This window comes from Lepidochelys kempii, chromosome 6, assembly GCF_965140285.1.
Source record: "Lepidochelys kempii isolate rLepKem1 chromosome 6, rLepKem1.hap1, whole genome shotgun sequence".
NCBI classification, from domain to species: domain Eukaryota; kingdom Metazoa; phylum Chordata; order Testudines; family Cheloniidae; genus Lepidochelys; species Lepidochelys kempii.
The window spans coordinates 112271024-112286451 of NC_136385.1; the positions used below are offsets into that span (position 1 = coordinate 112271024).

At 42.1% G+C, this 15428-nt stretch overlaps 2 protein-coding genes across 15 annotated transcripts in view; one reads left to right on the forward strand and one right to left on the reverse strand.

Moving 5' to 3' along the window:
- WDR20 (WD repeat domain 20) overlaps positions 1 to 7258 on the forward strand; it is a 77982-nt gene extending 70724 nt beyond the window's left edge. Inside the window, exons 4-5 of one of the 4 annotated variants that reach the window (XR_012159569.2) lie at positions 104 to 265; positions 6991 to 7258. Coding sequence is in view for 2 of the 4 variants with exons in the window: in XM_073349671.2 (XP_073205772.1) it covers positions 104 to 214 (111 nt within the window). In the remaining 2 variants the exon portion in view is untranslated. Of the gene's footprint in view, positions 1 to 103; positions 343 to 6990 lie in introns of those variants that run through there. The other 3 variants (XM_073349671.2, XM_073349673.2, XM_073349675.1) reach the window with 3 other exon arrangements.
- Positions 1 to 15428, reverse strand: part of MOK (MOK protein kinase) — a 34845-nt gene that overhangs the window by 10654 nt on the left and 8763 nt on the right. For 6 of the 11 annotated variants that reach the window (XM_073349686.1, XM_073349677.2, XM_073349676.2 and 3 more), the window contains exons 3-4: positions 12634 to 12723; positions 10283 to 10380 (exon numbers count right to left, since the gene is read on the reverse strand). The exons of 1 other annotated variant lie outside the window; for it this stretch is intronic. In XM_073349686.1, coding sequence (XP_073205787.1) covers positions 10283 to 10380; positions 12634 to 12723 — 188 coding nt within the window. Of the gene's footprint in view, positions 1 to 5535; positions 6786 to 10282; positions 10381 to 12633; positions 12724 to 15428 lie in introns of those variants that run through there. 4 more of the 11 variants (XM_073349681.2, XM_073349680.2, XM_073349689.1 and 1 more) reach the window with 3 other exon arrangements.

The following is a 15428-nucleotide window of genomic DNA, read 5'->3' on the forward strand; positions in this document are numbered from 1 at the left end:
AATGTTATACCTAAAAGAGTAAGACAATAAGAATTCTTTTCTTTAATGGCATTTGTATGGTCCCCATTACTACAGTATCTGAGCACTTACTCCCATTTGACAGATGATGAAACTGAAGCTTAGAGGTGAAATACCTTTCCTAAGGTCTCAAAAGAAGTCTACAGCTGAGCCAGCTACAGAACCAAGATTTCTGGATTCTCGGTCCACTGTCTGAACCACAAGACGATTCATCCCCTTGTTAGCGTAAGAGTCTGCTATAACACAGGTTTGTTTAAGACTAACCTGCAATATTTGTTTTTTCAGAATTCTGCAGAGGATTTTAAAAAAAAATAAAAATCAGATTGGGTCCTTTTTTGCTTCTTTGATGTATATAAAGGCCTGAAAACTTTCCCTTATTTGTTTTCTGCCTTTTTTTTTTTTTTTACCATTAAGTATCAGGAATGTCAAATCTGGTCTTCCTTGATTTTGCTAGAGGACCTATTGTATCTCTGACCATGTATATTGTGAGCACTCACACCTTATTTGAAAGGGCTGGGGTGTGAAATCTTTGACATGTTTAAAATTCCAAAATGTTAATTACTGAAGGTAATATGTATTAATAAAAAAAATTGTAAACAGTATGACTAACTAAAGATTCCTTCCCCAATAAACTGCTTGCTTTCATTCTCTTGACCCTTGATGTTTCTAGTTTGATAATTCTACCCTTAGCCCTGGTCTACATTATGAGTTTAGGTTGAATTTAGCAGCATTAGATCGATTTAACCCTGTACCCGTCCACACAATGAAGCCATTTTTGTTGACTTAATGCACTCTTAAAATAGATTTCTGTACTCCTCCCCAATGAGGGGATTAGCGCTGAAATTGACATCCCCGGGTTAAATTTGGGTTAGTGTGGATGCAATTCGACAGTATTGGCCTCCGGGAGCTATCCCACAGTGATCCATTGTGACTGCTCTGGACAGCGCTCTGAACTGGGATGCACTGGCCAGGTAGACAGGAAAAGCCCCATGAACTTTTGAATTTCATTTCCTGTTTGGCCAGTGTGGCAAGCTGATCAGCACAGGTGACCGTGCAGATCTCATCAGCAGAGGTGACCATGGAGTCCCACAATCGCAAAAGAGCTCCAGCATGGACCGAACGGAGGTACTGGATCTGATCGCTGTATGGAGAGACGAATCTGTGCTTTCAGAACTCCATTCCAAAAGATGAAATGCCAAAATATTTGAAAAAAATCTCCAAAGGCAGGAAGGACAGAGGCTATCACAAGGACCCGCAACAGTATCATGTGAAACTTAAGGAGCTTAGGCAAGCCTACCAAAAAACCCAAGAGTCAAATGCCCGCTCAGGGTCAGAGCCCCAGACATGCCGCTTCTGTGATGAGCTGCATGCAATTCTAGGGGGTGCCCCTACCACTGCCCCACCCCTGTACGTGGACTCCTGCAAGGGGGGAGTCTCATGCAACAGTGATGAACATTTTGGGGACGAGGAAGATGATGAGAAGGGGGAGGCTGAAGATAGCACACACCAGGCAAGCGGAGAAACCGTTCTCCCCAACAGCCAGGAACTGTTTATCACCCTGGATCCAATACCCTCCCAACCCGGGCTCCCGGACCTTAAAAGTGGAGAAGGCAGCTCTGGTCAGTGTACCTTTGTAAATATAATGCATGGTTTAAAAGCAAGTTTCAAAGCAAGCGTGTTTAGTGAATACCTTGCCCTGAAGACTTGGGATGCATTCCCGGCCAGTACAGCTACTGGAAAAGTCTGTTAATGTGTCTGGGGACGGGGCAGAAATCCTCCTGGGACATCTCAATGAAGCTGTCCTGGAGGTACTCCCAAAGCCTTTTCAAAAGGTTTCTGGGGAGGGCAGCCTTATTGCATCCTCCACGGTAGGACACTTTACCATGGTAGGCCAGTAGCACATAGTCTGGAATCATTGTATAAGAAAGCATGGCAGTGTGTGGTCCCGGTGTTTGCTGGCATTCAAGCAACATCCGTTCTTTATTTCTCTGTGTTATCCTCAGGAGAGTGATATCATTCATGGTCACCTGGTTGAAACAGGGGAATTTTATTCAGGGGACATTCAGAGGTGGCCGTTCCCGCTGGGCTGTTTGCCTGTGGCTGAAAAGAAATCATCCCCCCCCATTAGCCACACGGTGGAGGGAGGGGTGAAGCGATCATCCCAGAGAATTGGGTGTGTGGGGGGGGTTAGTTGGGTTTGTGCTGCACGTTAACCCGAAAACATCAGCCCCTCCTTTTAAATGGCCAATGTGTCTTTTTCCATTTTAATCTCCCTTTTTTTCCTCCCACAGCTGCAAAAGTTTCAACACTGCTACTAGCATCTCTGTCCCAGAGGCTAGCGCAGATAAGAAAGTAAAAAAAATGCACTCGCAATGAAATGTTCTCTGAGCTCATGCAGTCCAGCCAAACTGAAACAGCCAGCAGAATGCATGGAGGCAGACAATGGCAGAGTCCAGGAAAGCACAAAATGAACATGAGGACAGATGGCTGGAGCAACAGGAGAGGTGACGGCAGCATGATAAAGGAGGCAGAATGCAATGCTGAGGCTACTGGAGGATCAAACTGATATGCTCCGGCGTATGGTTGAGGTGCAGGAAAGGCACAGACCGCCACTGCAGCCCCTGTGTAATCAAGCGCCCTCCTCCCCAAGTTCCATAGTCTCCTCACCCAGACGCCTAAGAACGCAGGGGTGGGGGTGCCCCTCCAGGCACCCAACCACTCCACCCCAGAGGACTGCCCAAGCAACAGAAGGCTCGCATTCAATAAGTTTTAAAGTGCAATGTGGCCTTGTCCTTCCTTCCTCCCCTGCTCCCTCACCCCCCCACTCCACCCGGTGCTTCCCTCCTCCCACACCCCTCCCGGGCTACCTTGGCAGCTATCTCCCTATTTGTGTGACGAATTAATAAAGAATGCATGATTTTGAAACAACGACTTTATTGCCTCTGTAAGCGGTGATCGAAGGTGGGATGGGAGGGCAGTTGGGTTACAGGGAAGTAGAGTGAACCAAGGTGGTGGGTTTTCATCAAAGAGAAACAAACAGAACTTTCACACCGTAGCCTGCTCAGCCATGAAACTGGTTTTCAAAGCTTCTTTGATGCGCAGCGCACCCTGCTGTGCTCTTCTAACCGCCCTGGTGTCTGACTGCAAGTAATCAGCAGCCAGGCGATTTGCCTCAACTTCCCCCCCAGCATAAACGTCTCCCCCTTACTCTCACAGATATTGTGGGGAACACAGCAAGCAGTAATAACAATGGGAATACTGGTTTCGCTGAGGTCTAACCGAGTCACTAAACTGCACCAGTGCGCTTTTAAACATCCAAATGCACATTCTACCACCACTCTGCACTTTCTCAGCCTGTAGTTGAACAGCTCCTGACTACTGTCCAGGCTGCCTGTGCATGGCTTCATGAGCCATGGCATTAAGGAGTATGCTGGGTCCCCAAGGATAACTATAGGCATTTCAACATCCCTAACAGTTATTTTCTGGTCTGGGAATAAAGTCCCTTCTTGCAGCTTTTGAAACAGACCAGAGTTCCCAAAGATGCGAGCGTCATGCACCTTTCCTGGCCATCCCACGTTGATGTTGGTGAAACATCCCTTGTGATCCACCAGTGCTTGCAGCACCATTGAAAAGTACCCCTTTCGGTTTATGTACTGGCTGCCTTGGTGGTCCGGTCCCAAGATAGGGATATGCGTTCCGTCTATCACCCCACCACAGTTAGGGAATCCCATTGCAGCAAAGCCATCCACTATAACCTGCACATTTCCCAGAGTCACTACCCTTGATAGCAGCAGCTCAGTGATTGCGTTGGCTACTTGGATCACAGCAGCCCCCACAGTAGACTTGCCCACTCCAAATTGATTCCCAACTGACCAGTAGCTGTCTGGCGTTGCAAGCTTCCACAGGGCTATCGCCACTCGCTTGTGAGCCATGAGAGCTGCTCTCTTCTTGGTATTCTTGCGCTTCAGGGCAGGGGAAAGCAAGGCACTTTCATGGAACTTTGACCTTACGCATGTGAAAGTTTCACAGCCACTGGGAATAATCCCAGACCTGCAACACTATGCGGTCCCACTAGTCTGTGCTTGTTTCACGGGCCCAGAATCAGTGTTCCATGGCATAAGCCTGCCCCATTGCCACCAGGATGGCCAAATTGTAGGGGCCCATGCTTTGAGAGAAGTCTGCGTCCATGTCCTCATCACTCTCATCACTCTGCTGCCATCGCCCCCTGCCTGCTTTTGCAGGTTCTGGTTCTGCATATACTGCATGATAATGTGAGAGGTGTTTACAATGCTCATAACTGCTGTGGTGATCTGAGCAAGCTCCATGCTTGCCATGATATGGCGTCTGCAGGAGAGCAGAGTGGCAACGGAAGCGGTCGTTCAATGATGATGGTTTGCAAATCTACTGCACCGTCTGCTGCCAGGACACAACAGCTGAGCGGGCTGCACACTTGCCATGTTATGGCGAGACAAGAGCAGCCGAGCAGAGCTTCAGCGGAAGCGGCCCTGCGAGACCACCAGGAGAGCAGAGTGGCAGCGGAAACGGTGGCTGACGACCTGTGAGGTGGATTCATGAGAGCAGAGTTGCCACGGAAGCGGGAGCCCACGAGAGGCAACACAGAGAAATTCACTATTGAGACAAGAGCAGGAGAGCGGAGTGGCAGCGAATGCGATGGTTTGAAGACAACAGTTAGCAGTCCTACTGCACCATCTGCTGAAAGCAGTATGGCACCCGCACGGAAAAAAGGCATGAAACAATTGTCTGCCATTGCTTTCACGGAGGAAGGGGTGACTGACGACATGTACCCAAAACCATCTGCGACAACGTTTTTGCCCCATCAGGCATTGGGAGCTTAACCCAGAATTCCAATGGGCAGCGGAGACTGTGGGAACTGTGGGATAGCTACCCACAGTGCAACACTCCGAAAGTCGATGCTAGCATGGGTACTGTGGACGCACTCCGCCAACTTAATGCGCTTAGTGGGTACATACACAATCGACTGTATAAAATCGCTTTCTAAAAATCGACTTCTATAAATTCGACCTAATTTCGTAGAGTAGTCATACCCATAGTCAACTATTCATAAGTGCCTAAGTCACATAGGAATACAAATCACACAAAGTGACAGGCATTTCTCAAAATTCCACATTAGTTCCCCAATCACCATAATCCATGTAGATTAGACAACAATGCTTGAAACAGTGGTGCATTTACATTAGGGCTCTTAACAGTGCTGTCAGCAACAATGGGATTTTTTGAAAAACTTTCTTAGTGCAGACAAGGTTACATAGTCTTCCACATCAGACAAACTCTGAATTACTAATGTTAAAAATAGAATTAAAAAAAAATAAAATAAATGTAGGCATCTTCATAACAAGGTACAAGCTCAACTGTTTTTTCCCTTTGCAAGTCACCTTTCAGGACTGAACCAATGCTCTTCAGCTTTCAGAATTACAACATTATAAAAGCTTAACTCAATAAATAATTATGAACAGAATCACAACAGGAAGATGTTACCTTGTATGTGGCTGCAATGCACTTGTATCCATGGAATCTTCTCTGGATCTTAAGAGTCCTAACCTCCTTCCACTGAAGTCACTGGCAAAATTCCCATTTACTTAATTGGAATAGACCTGGGTGCCTAGTTTGTAGATAGTGAATGAAGGCGCTCTATTGCGCTAAATGTTCTATTCAGAACATAACTTTGTAAGGAGATTATGTCATAATTCTTTCCCCACTTGAGTAGTTTTAAAGACACTTTCAAAATATTCCTAATCTACATAACCAATGTTAATATTTCTGTCAACCAGAATTTTTTCAGAAAAAATAGGATTAATTTCCAAGACCAGTGCCATTAAGAAACCGAATAAATACTGCTTTCGTAAACATTGCTGTTCTCACACACCTGTTCCAATTAGAAATCTATTCTTAGCAAACCCATGCTTGAAAATTTTCTTCATTCCAAAACTTTGTATAGACCAGCTGGTTCTAGACATTTGCTTCCCCTCTTTCATTGTCTCCACCGAGTTTAAAAAAGCCTTTTTGTAGTAGTTTTATGCCTTTTTCAAATTTTATTTTGCAGGACTCATAATTTTATTCAGAAAATTAAAGCATAATTAACACTAAAGAGATATTGTTTACCGGTAGTAATCCATTTCTCTTCTGCACAGTGAAACAGTCTGAGATGTTAACTAGTTTGTGTGGGTGCACAGCTGTGGAGGGCTGCTCTCTGACAAAGCATCAATAAAATAATATCTACAGCAGAGTGATGTACAGATTAGCAATATGTTCCTTCTGCTTCAGAACAGGGCAGCTACAAAAAGGAGATCCTTTTATTTAGTTACAACTATCATCCAGGTAGTATTCTTGAAGTTGTTGAATACTATACTTTTCAAAATTAAGAAGGATTCATTTATTTTCCAGTTCAACTGTGTGTTGGGAGCTTAACATTTTCTAGGTTTTAAAACAGCAAGTCTCAAGTGTTGGCTGGGTTTTGCAGGTGCCCTTTCTTTTTGGTGGCTCCGTTTGTGGCTATTGCTAGTTCAAAATCAGAATTTCCATCCACAGGAAATGTTGATATTTTGGCACGTGTTTAATTGAGACAAAAGTTGAAATATTTTTTCCACGGAACAGAAAATTCCAAAACAATTCAATTTGAAAATGTAATGATGTTATCTTGCTGCCTCATGTGAAGCTGTAGATCAGGTACGTCATATCCCATTCTCCTCTATGACCCAGGCTCCTCATGGTACATTACCCATAATGCACTGCAGAAGTTAAACAAGAGATGAGACAGTGGTGAATCATGGGAAATGAGTCCAGCCAGGGAGCCCAGCCCATAAAGAAGAACCCGGGCACAAGGTTTCATAGCAGCTCAGATAGATGCAGTTCAATGTCAAACTCGAACTAAACTGTAATGTTTCAATTTGAGTTGACCCAACCTGAAATGAAATATTTTGGTTTTCCTAACAGAAAATCAAAAATGTCAGCAAACTTGGAATCTTCCTGTGGAAAACTTTGATTTTTGGAAACTGTTATCCATCAAATTACAAGTTTAAATCCTGGTCCTATATTCAGAAAATCCATCTCCCTTTCAAGGCATTCAAAGATAACACCAGATGACTACTAAAAAAATTAGAGAGCACGCTTTAAAAAGGTGAGTTGTAAATGGACTTACAACTCTTTTTAGCAATGCTGATTTCTCCCCATTATCCAGACTATAGCATTCAACTTTCACCTCCCTAACCAGACTAAGGGCTTGTCTAAACTTACAGCATTTCGGCTGCAATACTGTAAAACTTAGGCCTGGTCTACACTGGGGCGGGGGGAAAAAATCGATCTAAGTTACGCAACTTTCACATAGCTGAAGTGGATGTACTTAGATCTACTTACTGTGGTGACTTCACTGCAGTAGGTCGACTGCTGACGCTCCCCCGTCGACTCCACCTGCGCTTCTCGCTCCAGTGGAGTACCGGAGTTGACGGGAGAACGCTCGGCAGTCGATTTATCTTCCTCACTAGATGCGATAAATCGACCTCCACTGGATCCATCGCTCCGGAGGTAAGTGTAGACATGCCCTTCGTGAAGACTCTACCTAAGCCAACGGGAGGGCTTCTCCTGTTGGTGTAGGTACTTCACCTCCCCGAGAGATGGCAGCTGTGTCAACAGAAGAAACCCTCCCATCGACATAGCACTGTCTACACTGGGAGGGTTAGGGTGGTGTAACTATGTCGCTCAGGGGTGTGGATTTTCCACACCCTTGAGCGATGTAGTTATATTGACATAAGTTGGTAGTGTAGACCAAGCCTAAGTCAGGTATTCAAATCCACCCCCATCCACACACCAGGCTAAGGAAGGACGTTCAGAATACTAATCTTTCTATTATTTTCATTCTAGGTCTCCCAACATCCATCCAACTGCAGCTAACTAGATCCTACTCTGCTGAAATAGCTACCTTCTACCGTAACTACTTATATGCTTCAGTTGTAGAAAGGCCACCTTTTCCTTCCCAACTCAAAGCAGAGTTGGTCTATAGGCATTCAGATATCTATACTATTTGACACACTCTTGTATAGCTTCCTAAAGCTATAACTGTTTTCCCTCCCTCAAAACTATAACAAATAGCTCTTCTAGCTCCCAACAAGCTGGCTCCATTCTTAAACAGGGTTCCAAGGAAGCTGTGATTGCATCATTTTGGTGACTAATGGGGTTGTATGTAGAGTGGGAGTCAGCAAGCCCTGTGGGGATGAATGTTGTTGAAACCCAAGTGCCTGTGATGGAAGACCATTACTTTTATTTCAGTAACACCTACAGGCCCTAGCCACTGTACACACACAGTGAGAGGTGGTCCCTATTCACAAAGCTTACTATCTAAATAGATTAGACAAGATAGAGGTTGGGAGAGGAAACAAGCACGGAATTGACATGACATGCCAAAAGCCAAGCAGCAGATCAGTGTACGCTGGGAGCAGAATCCTGGACTCCAGTACCCTATTGACAGGATCTAATGGCTTTTAAAGATTTTGTAGCTCAGGAGCTCTGGGTCTTGTATGCCTACGTAAGGAAAACGGACTCATTGCTGAAAGTACTGGAATTCTGTTAATTCCATTTACAAGAAATATTTAATATGGTGGTTTTGTTTATTAAATTATAGGTGTGAGCTTCACAGTTAAGCTGAACAATAAGGGACACAGCAAATGCTTCAGTCAGTTCTGAAGTACAAACCTAAACATTTTAATTTTTCAGAACTGAAATAAGTAACGCTCAAATCGGTTTCCTGGAAGCAGAAAGTTTTGCTTACAATCCATCCGATTAATCCATTGTAGATGACAGCCCCTTACATTACTGACTCAGACTTACTAAGGATACCACAAGTCTGAAGACTAGACTTATTATAAGGCTATTATTTATGTTTTAATAACAAAGACACGAGCTACTGCATGACTCAACTTTTACAATGACAAGCATAGTTCAACTATTTTTCGGCATTCTAATTTCAGCTTTTGATCTAAGTATAGATAAAAAAACAGGGTTATTCACCATTGCAGAGGTCTGAAAGCATGGTCTCCTCAAAGTTAGTAGGAACTTTTCTCTAGATTGTAACTCAGCATGCAATTATTTGCTTATTTGGGTTTTAAAGTACCACATATCATACCCTGGGCATGTTGTTTTTTCTAGTGACTATTTTAAATTTTGAAATCGCTGCACATTAAACTTCAATAACAACCTCCCTAGCCCCAGCCAGCAACCATTATCCAGCTCTCAAAATGTCTATGTGGCCTTGTCTACATAGTTTTTGTACTGGCATAACTGTTGGTTAGGGATGTGATTTTTCTTTAAATTGCTATAGAAATACTAGAACAACCCCTTGTGTGGATGCACTTACACAAGTATAAAGGTGCCATAGACCAGTATAGCTCATTCCCTTTCTCTTACATAAATAAACTACACTGATATAAGCACCACTGAAACTTTGTCCACAGTGTGCAGGGGGGTCATATAATTAAAGCAGTACAACTTTTGTCTTTAGACAGCTCTAAAAATAAATGACCAACACACTCTAGCCTTCCTCCACTTCAATTTATTGTCTTTAGTTACTGGCAAATCATCCTACTGTCTTTTCCTGGAAACTCCTCCCATGGTCCTAATTCTTACATTGAAAAACAGCTGCTCTAGCATCAGAAGCTAGGAACTAATGTTTACAGAACATGAAGGAAGTTCCAGGTAGTAATTTGGCAGGCTTCCTCTATGGGGATAAAGTTTAGCAGAAGCTGTAGAGGCTTGTATTACTCTATCATGAGCCCTTCTTGAATAGACTTACCTTGGTTCTCAAACTTTATTAAGTTTCAACTGAAAGATTTGCTGCTTTCAAACAAAATGAGCACAATTTTCTTACCATTAAACTGGTAATTTTTATAATGAAAATGTATAACATAATGCAATACAAACTTTCCATGTTTCAGAGTAGCAGTCGTGTAGTCTGTATCAGAGTTGTTTCCCTTTCAGGTTTGATCATGTATATCTATAGAGTCACTACTCTGACTCATTTAAAATAGACGTGTGCACAAGTTTCTAAATTAAAAATGCCTATATAGTATAGAAAACAGGCAAAAAATAGTAGAAATTTCCCTAAAAATTGTACAATATACTCTTCAATTTCATACTATATAATCATTACATGAAAGCCAAATGAAAAGTATGATTAATGCCACTTTATGGTCTGTGAAAGGGAGGATTTTGAATGACTCAAACATGCTCTACATACCTCTTATTAGCTCATAAATATTCATGTCCATAAGTTCACATATTAGTGCAAGAGAGCCAGATTTTCTGTCACTGAAGAAACAAATAGGGGTTTTTTTTCTGAGCAAGAAATAAAATTATATTTGCATTTGTATACAAAGTAGACAAAAAGTACTCCACTCAGCAAAAGAGTCAGTTTAATCATCAATAAGGCAACTTGTAGTTTTCAGTTTCAACAAACCTTTACCTAGAGAAACCTATTGAAATTGATTTATAATTTTAATTTACAATGGCATTTTCCCAAACTCTTTGCATTCGGCTCTCCTGGCAGGAAGCCTCATTAGCCTTCCAAGTACTATATGGATTTTTACTCTAAGTATGGCACAATGATGCAGTCTGGAAGCGCCCAAAAAAATAGCAAGACATAATATAGCCATAAAGTATAAACTAAACATTGATAAGAGATACAAAAGCATTGTGCCATATCTGAAAATATTTAATAGTTGAGCTGGTCCCAATATTGTTCCGTCTGGCCAAAATAAGTCACATTTTTAGCTATGTCACTTTCTAAATTCTATATTTTAACAGTGGCAGTTTTCTATGATAGTGGATTTCCTGTAACTTGAAGTCTTTAAATCATGATTTGAGGACTTCAGTAACTCAGCCAGAGGTTTGGAATCTATTACAGGAGTGGGTGGGTGAGGTTCTGTGGCCTGCAATGTGCAGGTCAGACTAGATCAGTGATCCCCAAACTTTTTACCTCACGACCCCCCTTACCCCTGTCTGCACCTCCCCCCCCCCACGAGCCGGGAGTGATGGCATGACTCCAGGAGTGGGGGGACGTGGACAGAGGTAAGAGAGCTGGGGCCACAGCTCGGGTACGGGGGTGGGAGACCAGGAGCAGAGCCCTGGGTGCAGGGCCGGTGGTCAGGGCCCCGGGGCCAGGTATCACTACCTCACCTGGGGGCTGGCCCGGGCCCCAGCCGCAGCCCCCCAAACAGTCCTCCAGGCCCCCTCACACCCCACAGTTTGGGGACCTCTAGACTAGATGATCATGATGGTCCTGGTCCCTTCCAACCTTAAATTCTATATTGGGAATGACCTTCAGAATGGTAATTGTTGTCCATCTGTGCTTTTTCATTTTGCCTGGCACTATGTATGTAATAGGAGTTGTGAAATGATTAAAAGCAGGACCCAGTCTATTCCACAATTGCGACATTTAAATGTTTTACTCCAGAATCTGAGATTTTGGGTTTTGTTTTTTTTTTAAAAATGTTTAACCTTGTAGTTGCAGAAAAACTTGTGAATATGAACAGAGAGTGCTTCCTGTTTGACTCTACAGGGAGCTGGAACATCTCCCTGAGAAGTGTGACCTACCTCATTATCTCAAAACGGGCCCCTGTGGACTTCACAATTCTGCTGCTAAATAACTTGATGTTTTTCCAAGATGCCATGGAATTCATCATGTTCCTGCAGCTGGCAACCGACATTTTGTTTTATTTTTCCTTGCCCTGGTGGGACCTGTCTACGGATGCCTCTTGCTCTCCAATGTTCCTTTCCCAATAATTTGATTACAGTGAACGCTCCCTGCACTGTTCAGTTGAGCCAGGCAAAAAGGAATTGGGGAACCAGAAATGGAGTCCATCTTGCAGCAAGAGAGTGGCTGACAATCTGGGCTGTAGCTAGATCTAGGGAACTCAGGAGATGGGCTACTAAAGATGAATACTAGCTTCCCTCTTCTGGCACTTGTAGTGAGAAGTAGTTTCTAAGCTGGGTTGTCTGGATAACACTGCAAGGGCTGAGGCCCAAAGAATGCAAAAGCCAGCCTGAAGAGCATAGTGAAAAAAAATCCTTGTAAATAATAATCAACAAATGTTATGCTTGATTAATTTCAGCAATGAACCATAGTGTGCAGTTGCATAGGGGTGAGGAGGATGAAGGCAATAGAATAGAAGTCAGCTTTGCTACAGAATTTGGTCTATCTGTGCAACAGAGTACAGGGAGCCTTGGAGGGCAGTAGGCATTAAGTCTCCTTCCCGTAAAACCAGAACATAAATTTATTAATTGCTTAAAAATATCTCTTGTCCCAGATCACTTGTTTTCCCATTTTGATAGTATGGATGTTGTAGTTCATGTTTTTGCAGCAATATACTCTAAAGAAACTGAAAAGTGTAATTTAGAACTGTATCATATCTTTGCTTAACAATAGGCATAAGGGCTTGGGAGAATCAGACAGATCTTCCAAAGATTTCCTTTTTGATGGAATAAATAATTGGTTAAATGCCTCCAAGCTGTCTTTTGTCTCGAAAAGCTACTGAAAAATTTGCAAATAGAGGATACAGGAAGTAGGGGAAATAAATACACTGTACTTACAAAACCACCTCGTGTAACATAAGGATATTGGGATGTGGATTCAGTCGCCTCAGTGCTTGTATTTCTCGCAGACTATTCACTTGCTCGATACTAATGTGTAATTTAAAAAAGAAGTGAGAGTGGAAAACTAGTTTACAATTTAGGAATTAGATTGTGACTAAGTCCCCACACAAGGGAGCAAGAACCTCCCTTCCTCTTATGTCCCTCTGCAAGCTACCCAAATCTGGGGTCCAGGAATGAAGAAGTAATTGGGGAGTTAACTGCCTGGGGCAAGGGGATGGGGTGGGAAATGGGTAATATCCTGGCTCCACTTCCCCTTCTTGCTGACCAGACTGGCTGACCCAGGAGAAGTGGGGAGTAATTTACTGTTGGTGTAGTCCAGAAGTAAATTATTACTCCGCAGCAGCAAGAAAGAAATCGGAGAGGAACTGTGACTCAGAAGTGCATCCAAGTCACAATAACTCCCACTGCTCCTCCTGGGTTGGTGCATCTTACAGCTAAAGACTATACCTAAAAGGCACAATCTAGCCCTGTGTAATCATTAGCGTTCAAACTCAATTTAAAAATTAATAACCACTAGTGTGAAGAACTGAAACACAGTATTTTACTAGCTAGTTGAAACATAATTAAATACTATGTCATTCATGCCTGGGACTCAATTAACCATTAGAAGTTCAGCTACAGAAACCGTTGGGGGAAAAATCCATTTTATGGGGCTTCAATGGCCTTGCATGGACACTAGATATAGCAAATCACTACAGGATAAGCTTTTCCTTTCACAAGCTGATCAAGAGTTAACCAAATGCCAAAATCCTTATGAAACTAAGAAAATTATCCTGTACTAGCAAGATCAATTTATATCACTATTACCTATAGCTATAAGTGAACATTCCAGTAAAAGTGTAACCTCTAGCCATTCATAACTATCAGAGGGTCCAAGACCTAAGGGTCACTTTAATGCGTCATAGGGAAGATGCTTTCACAATCCCTCGTAAATATGGGAATGGTGGACATCTAAGTGCAATGAGTTGAACACACTCAAAATTTCTTAATCTCATAACTAGTATTTATTTTTGTTAATTTGGTCTCAACTCTACACACAGTTTTCTTTTTTAATAAAAAGAGAGACAAAACTAAAACAGATCTCTGAAAACTAACATGATTGACTGGATATGTTTTTGGTCTCAGTGCTTAATGTTAGCATTTCTGAATGGTCCCAAATAAAATGTTCCTAATTTTAATTCAAAACATGACCACAGTAAATTGATTCACACAATGAGGGTTATTTTCCAAACCAAAGTAGTACAATTTTCATGTTTGTTTTTAATCAATTTCAATATGCATTAAAAAAGGAAAATATATACTCAAAAGATCTGAACTGCCCATGTGAATTTCCCTGATAAAAATCCATTGCTGGAATCTGTTTCACACGATATACTGCCAGTTTCAACTATCTGTAAATAACAGTAATTTTACTTGGAGTACACTGTGCAAAACTGACCGACTCATCAATACTGGTTTACGTGACAGGGCCAGCTACCTCATCATCTAATAAGATTTAATCTTGACAAACAAAAACAAACTGATCATAACTTCAGTGAGACATAATGGAAGCCTGTTTTGTGTTAACAAACAAAAAATCCCAAAACTCAGCACCAGCAAACTGGCATCTTTCCCAAATAAACCTCATACATACAGCTAATTAAACAAATTCTCAGTTTTTAATATTTCTAAAATTGATTAGCCAAGAAATTTGTGTGCGCATTCAGAACATTCTGGACCAAATATTGGGTTGTAACCAAGCTGCACGCAGTGTAACTAAGGACAGAACCACTTTTACATACACCTTGTTCCTCCAGCTGTCCAGATCCCCTGAGTTTATGGCTCCATTGTACTAATGTATCAGCACAAAGTGGCTATAGTATAAAGTTTATATTCAGTGGCCTTGGCTGATTAATTTTTTTTTCCATTTAAAGGAAAAGGATGTGTTGGTAAACTCACTCTTCCTTAATCTCTGCAGATCTTGATAATAAGTGCCGAAACAGAGCACTGAATCAAACCTGAAATTTTTCAAAGCCGTAGACACAATGTCAATTGTTACAAAAATAACTCCCACTGAAATCAATAGGAAATGAATGTTCTAATTGAGAGCTGAACTTGGCCCCATGCTAAAGTTAGGGGTTGTGCACCTTGATTTGGATGAGAATGCCGTGTGTGGGTGTCCAGTAAATCCCACTTTGCCATTTTCCTAATAAGAAAGAGCTCCCACTGTGACTTGTGTTGCCCACTATTAGAGGACACAATCAAATGTGAATAAAGGCAAATACAAAACACAAAGAGGAACAAAATCTATACAGGGAGAGAAGATAACTACTGTTACACGATCCACAATAAAATAAATTTTAAACTGACAATGGATAACGAGGGTGTTCTTTACACCATCTTCTACTACTAATTCATTTATGGCAGGAAGAAAAATGACACGAGCATGTTCAGACATATTCTACTTTTCCTTTCTGGTAGGAATTCATTTACAAATGTAAAACCAAGACCAGAGTGGTGACAGGAACAAATATTCATTAAAGTAGATAGGAATGAACAAAGACCCCAGTCCTCCTCCCTCTCTAATCCTGATCTCAATCCAGTTGACAAGCAGGTATAGAATTTGCTACAGTGAGTGACATCAATGGGTCTACTAGGTAGTAAGCACAATGCCAAATAATAATTCACTATACGATCAGGCCCTCAGTTCCCCCTTTCTCACATATGCCAACATATTTTTCAATACACCTGAA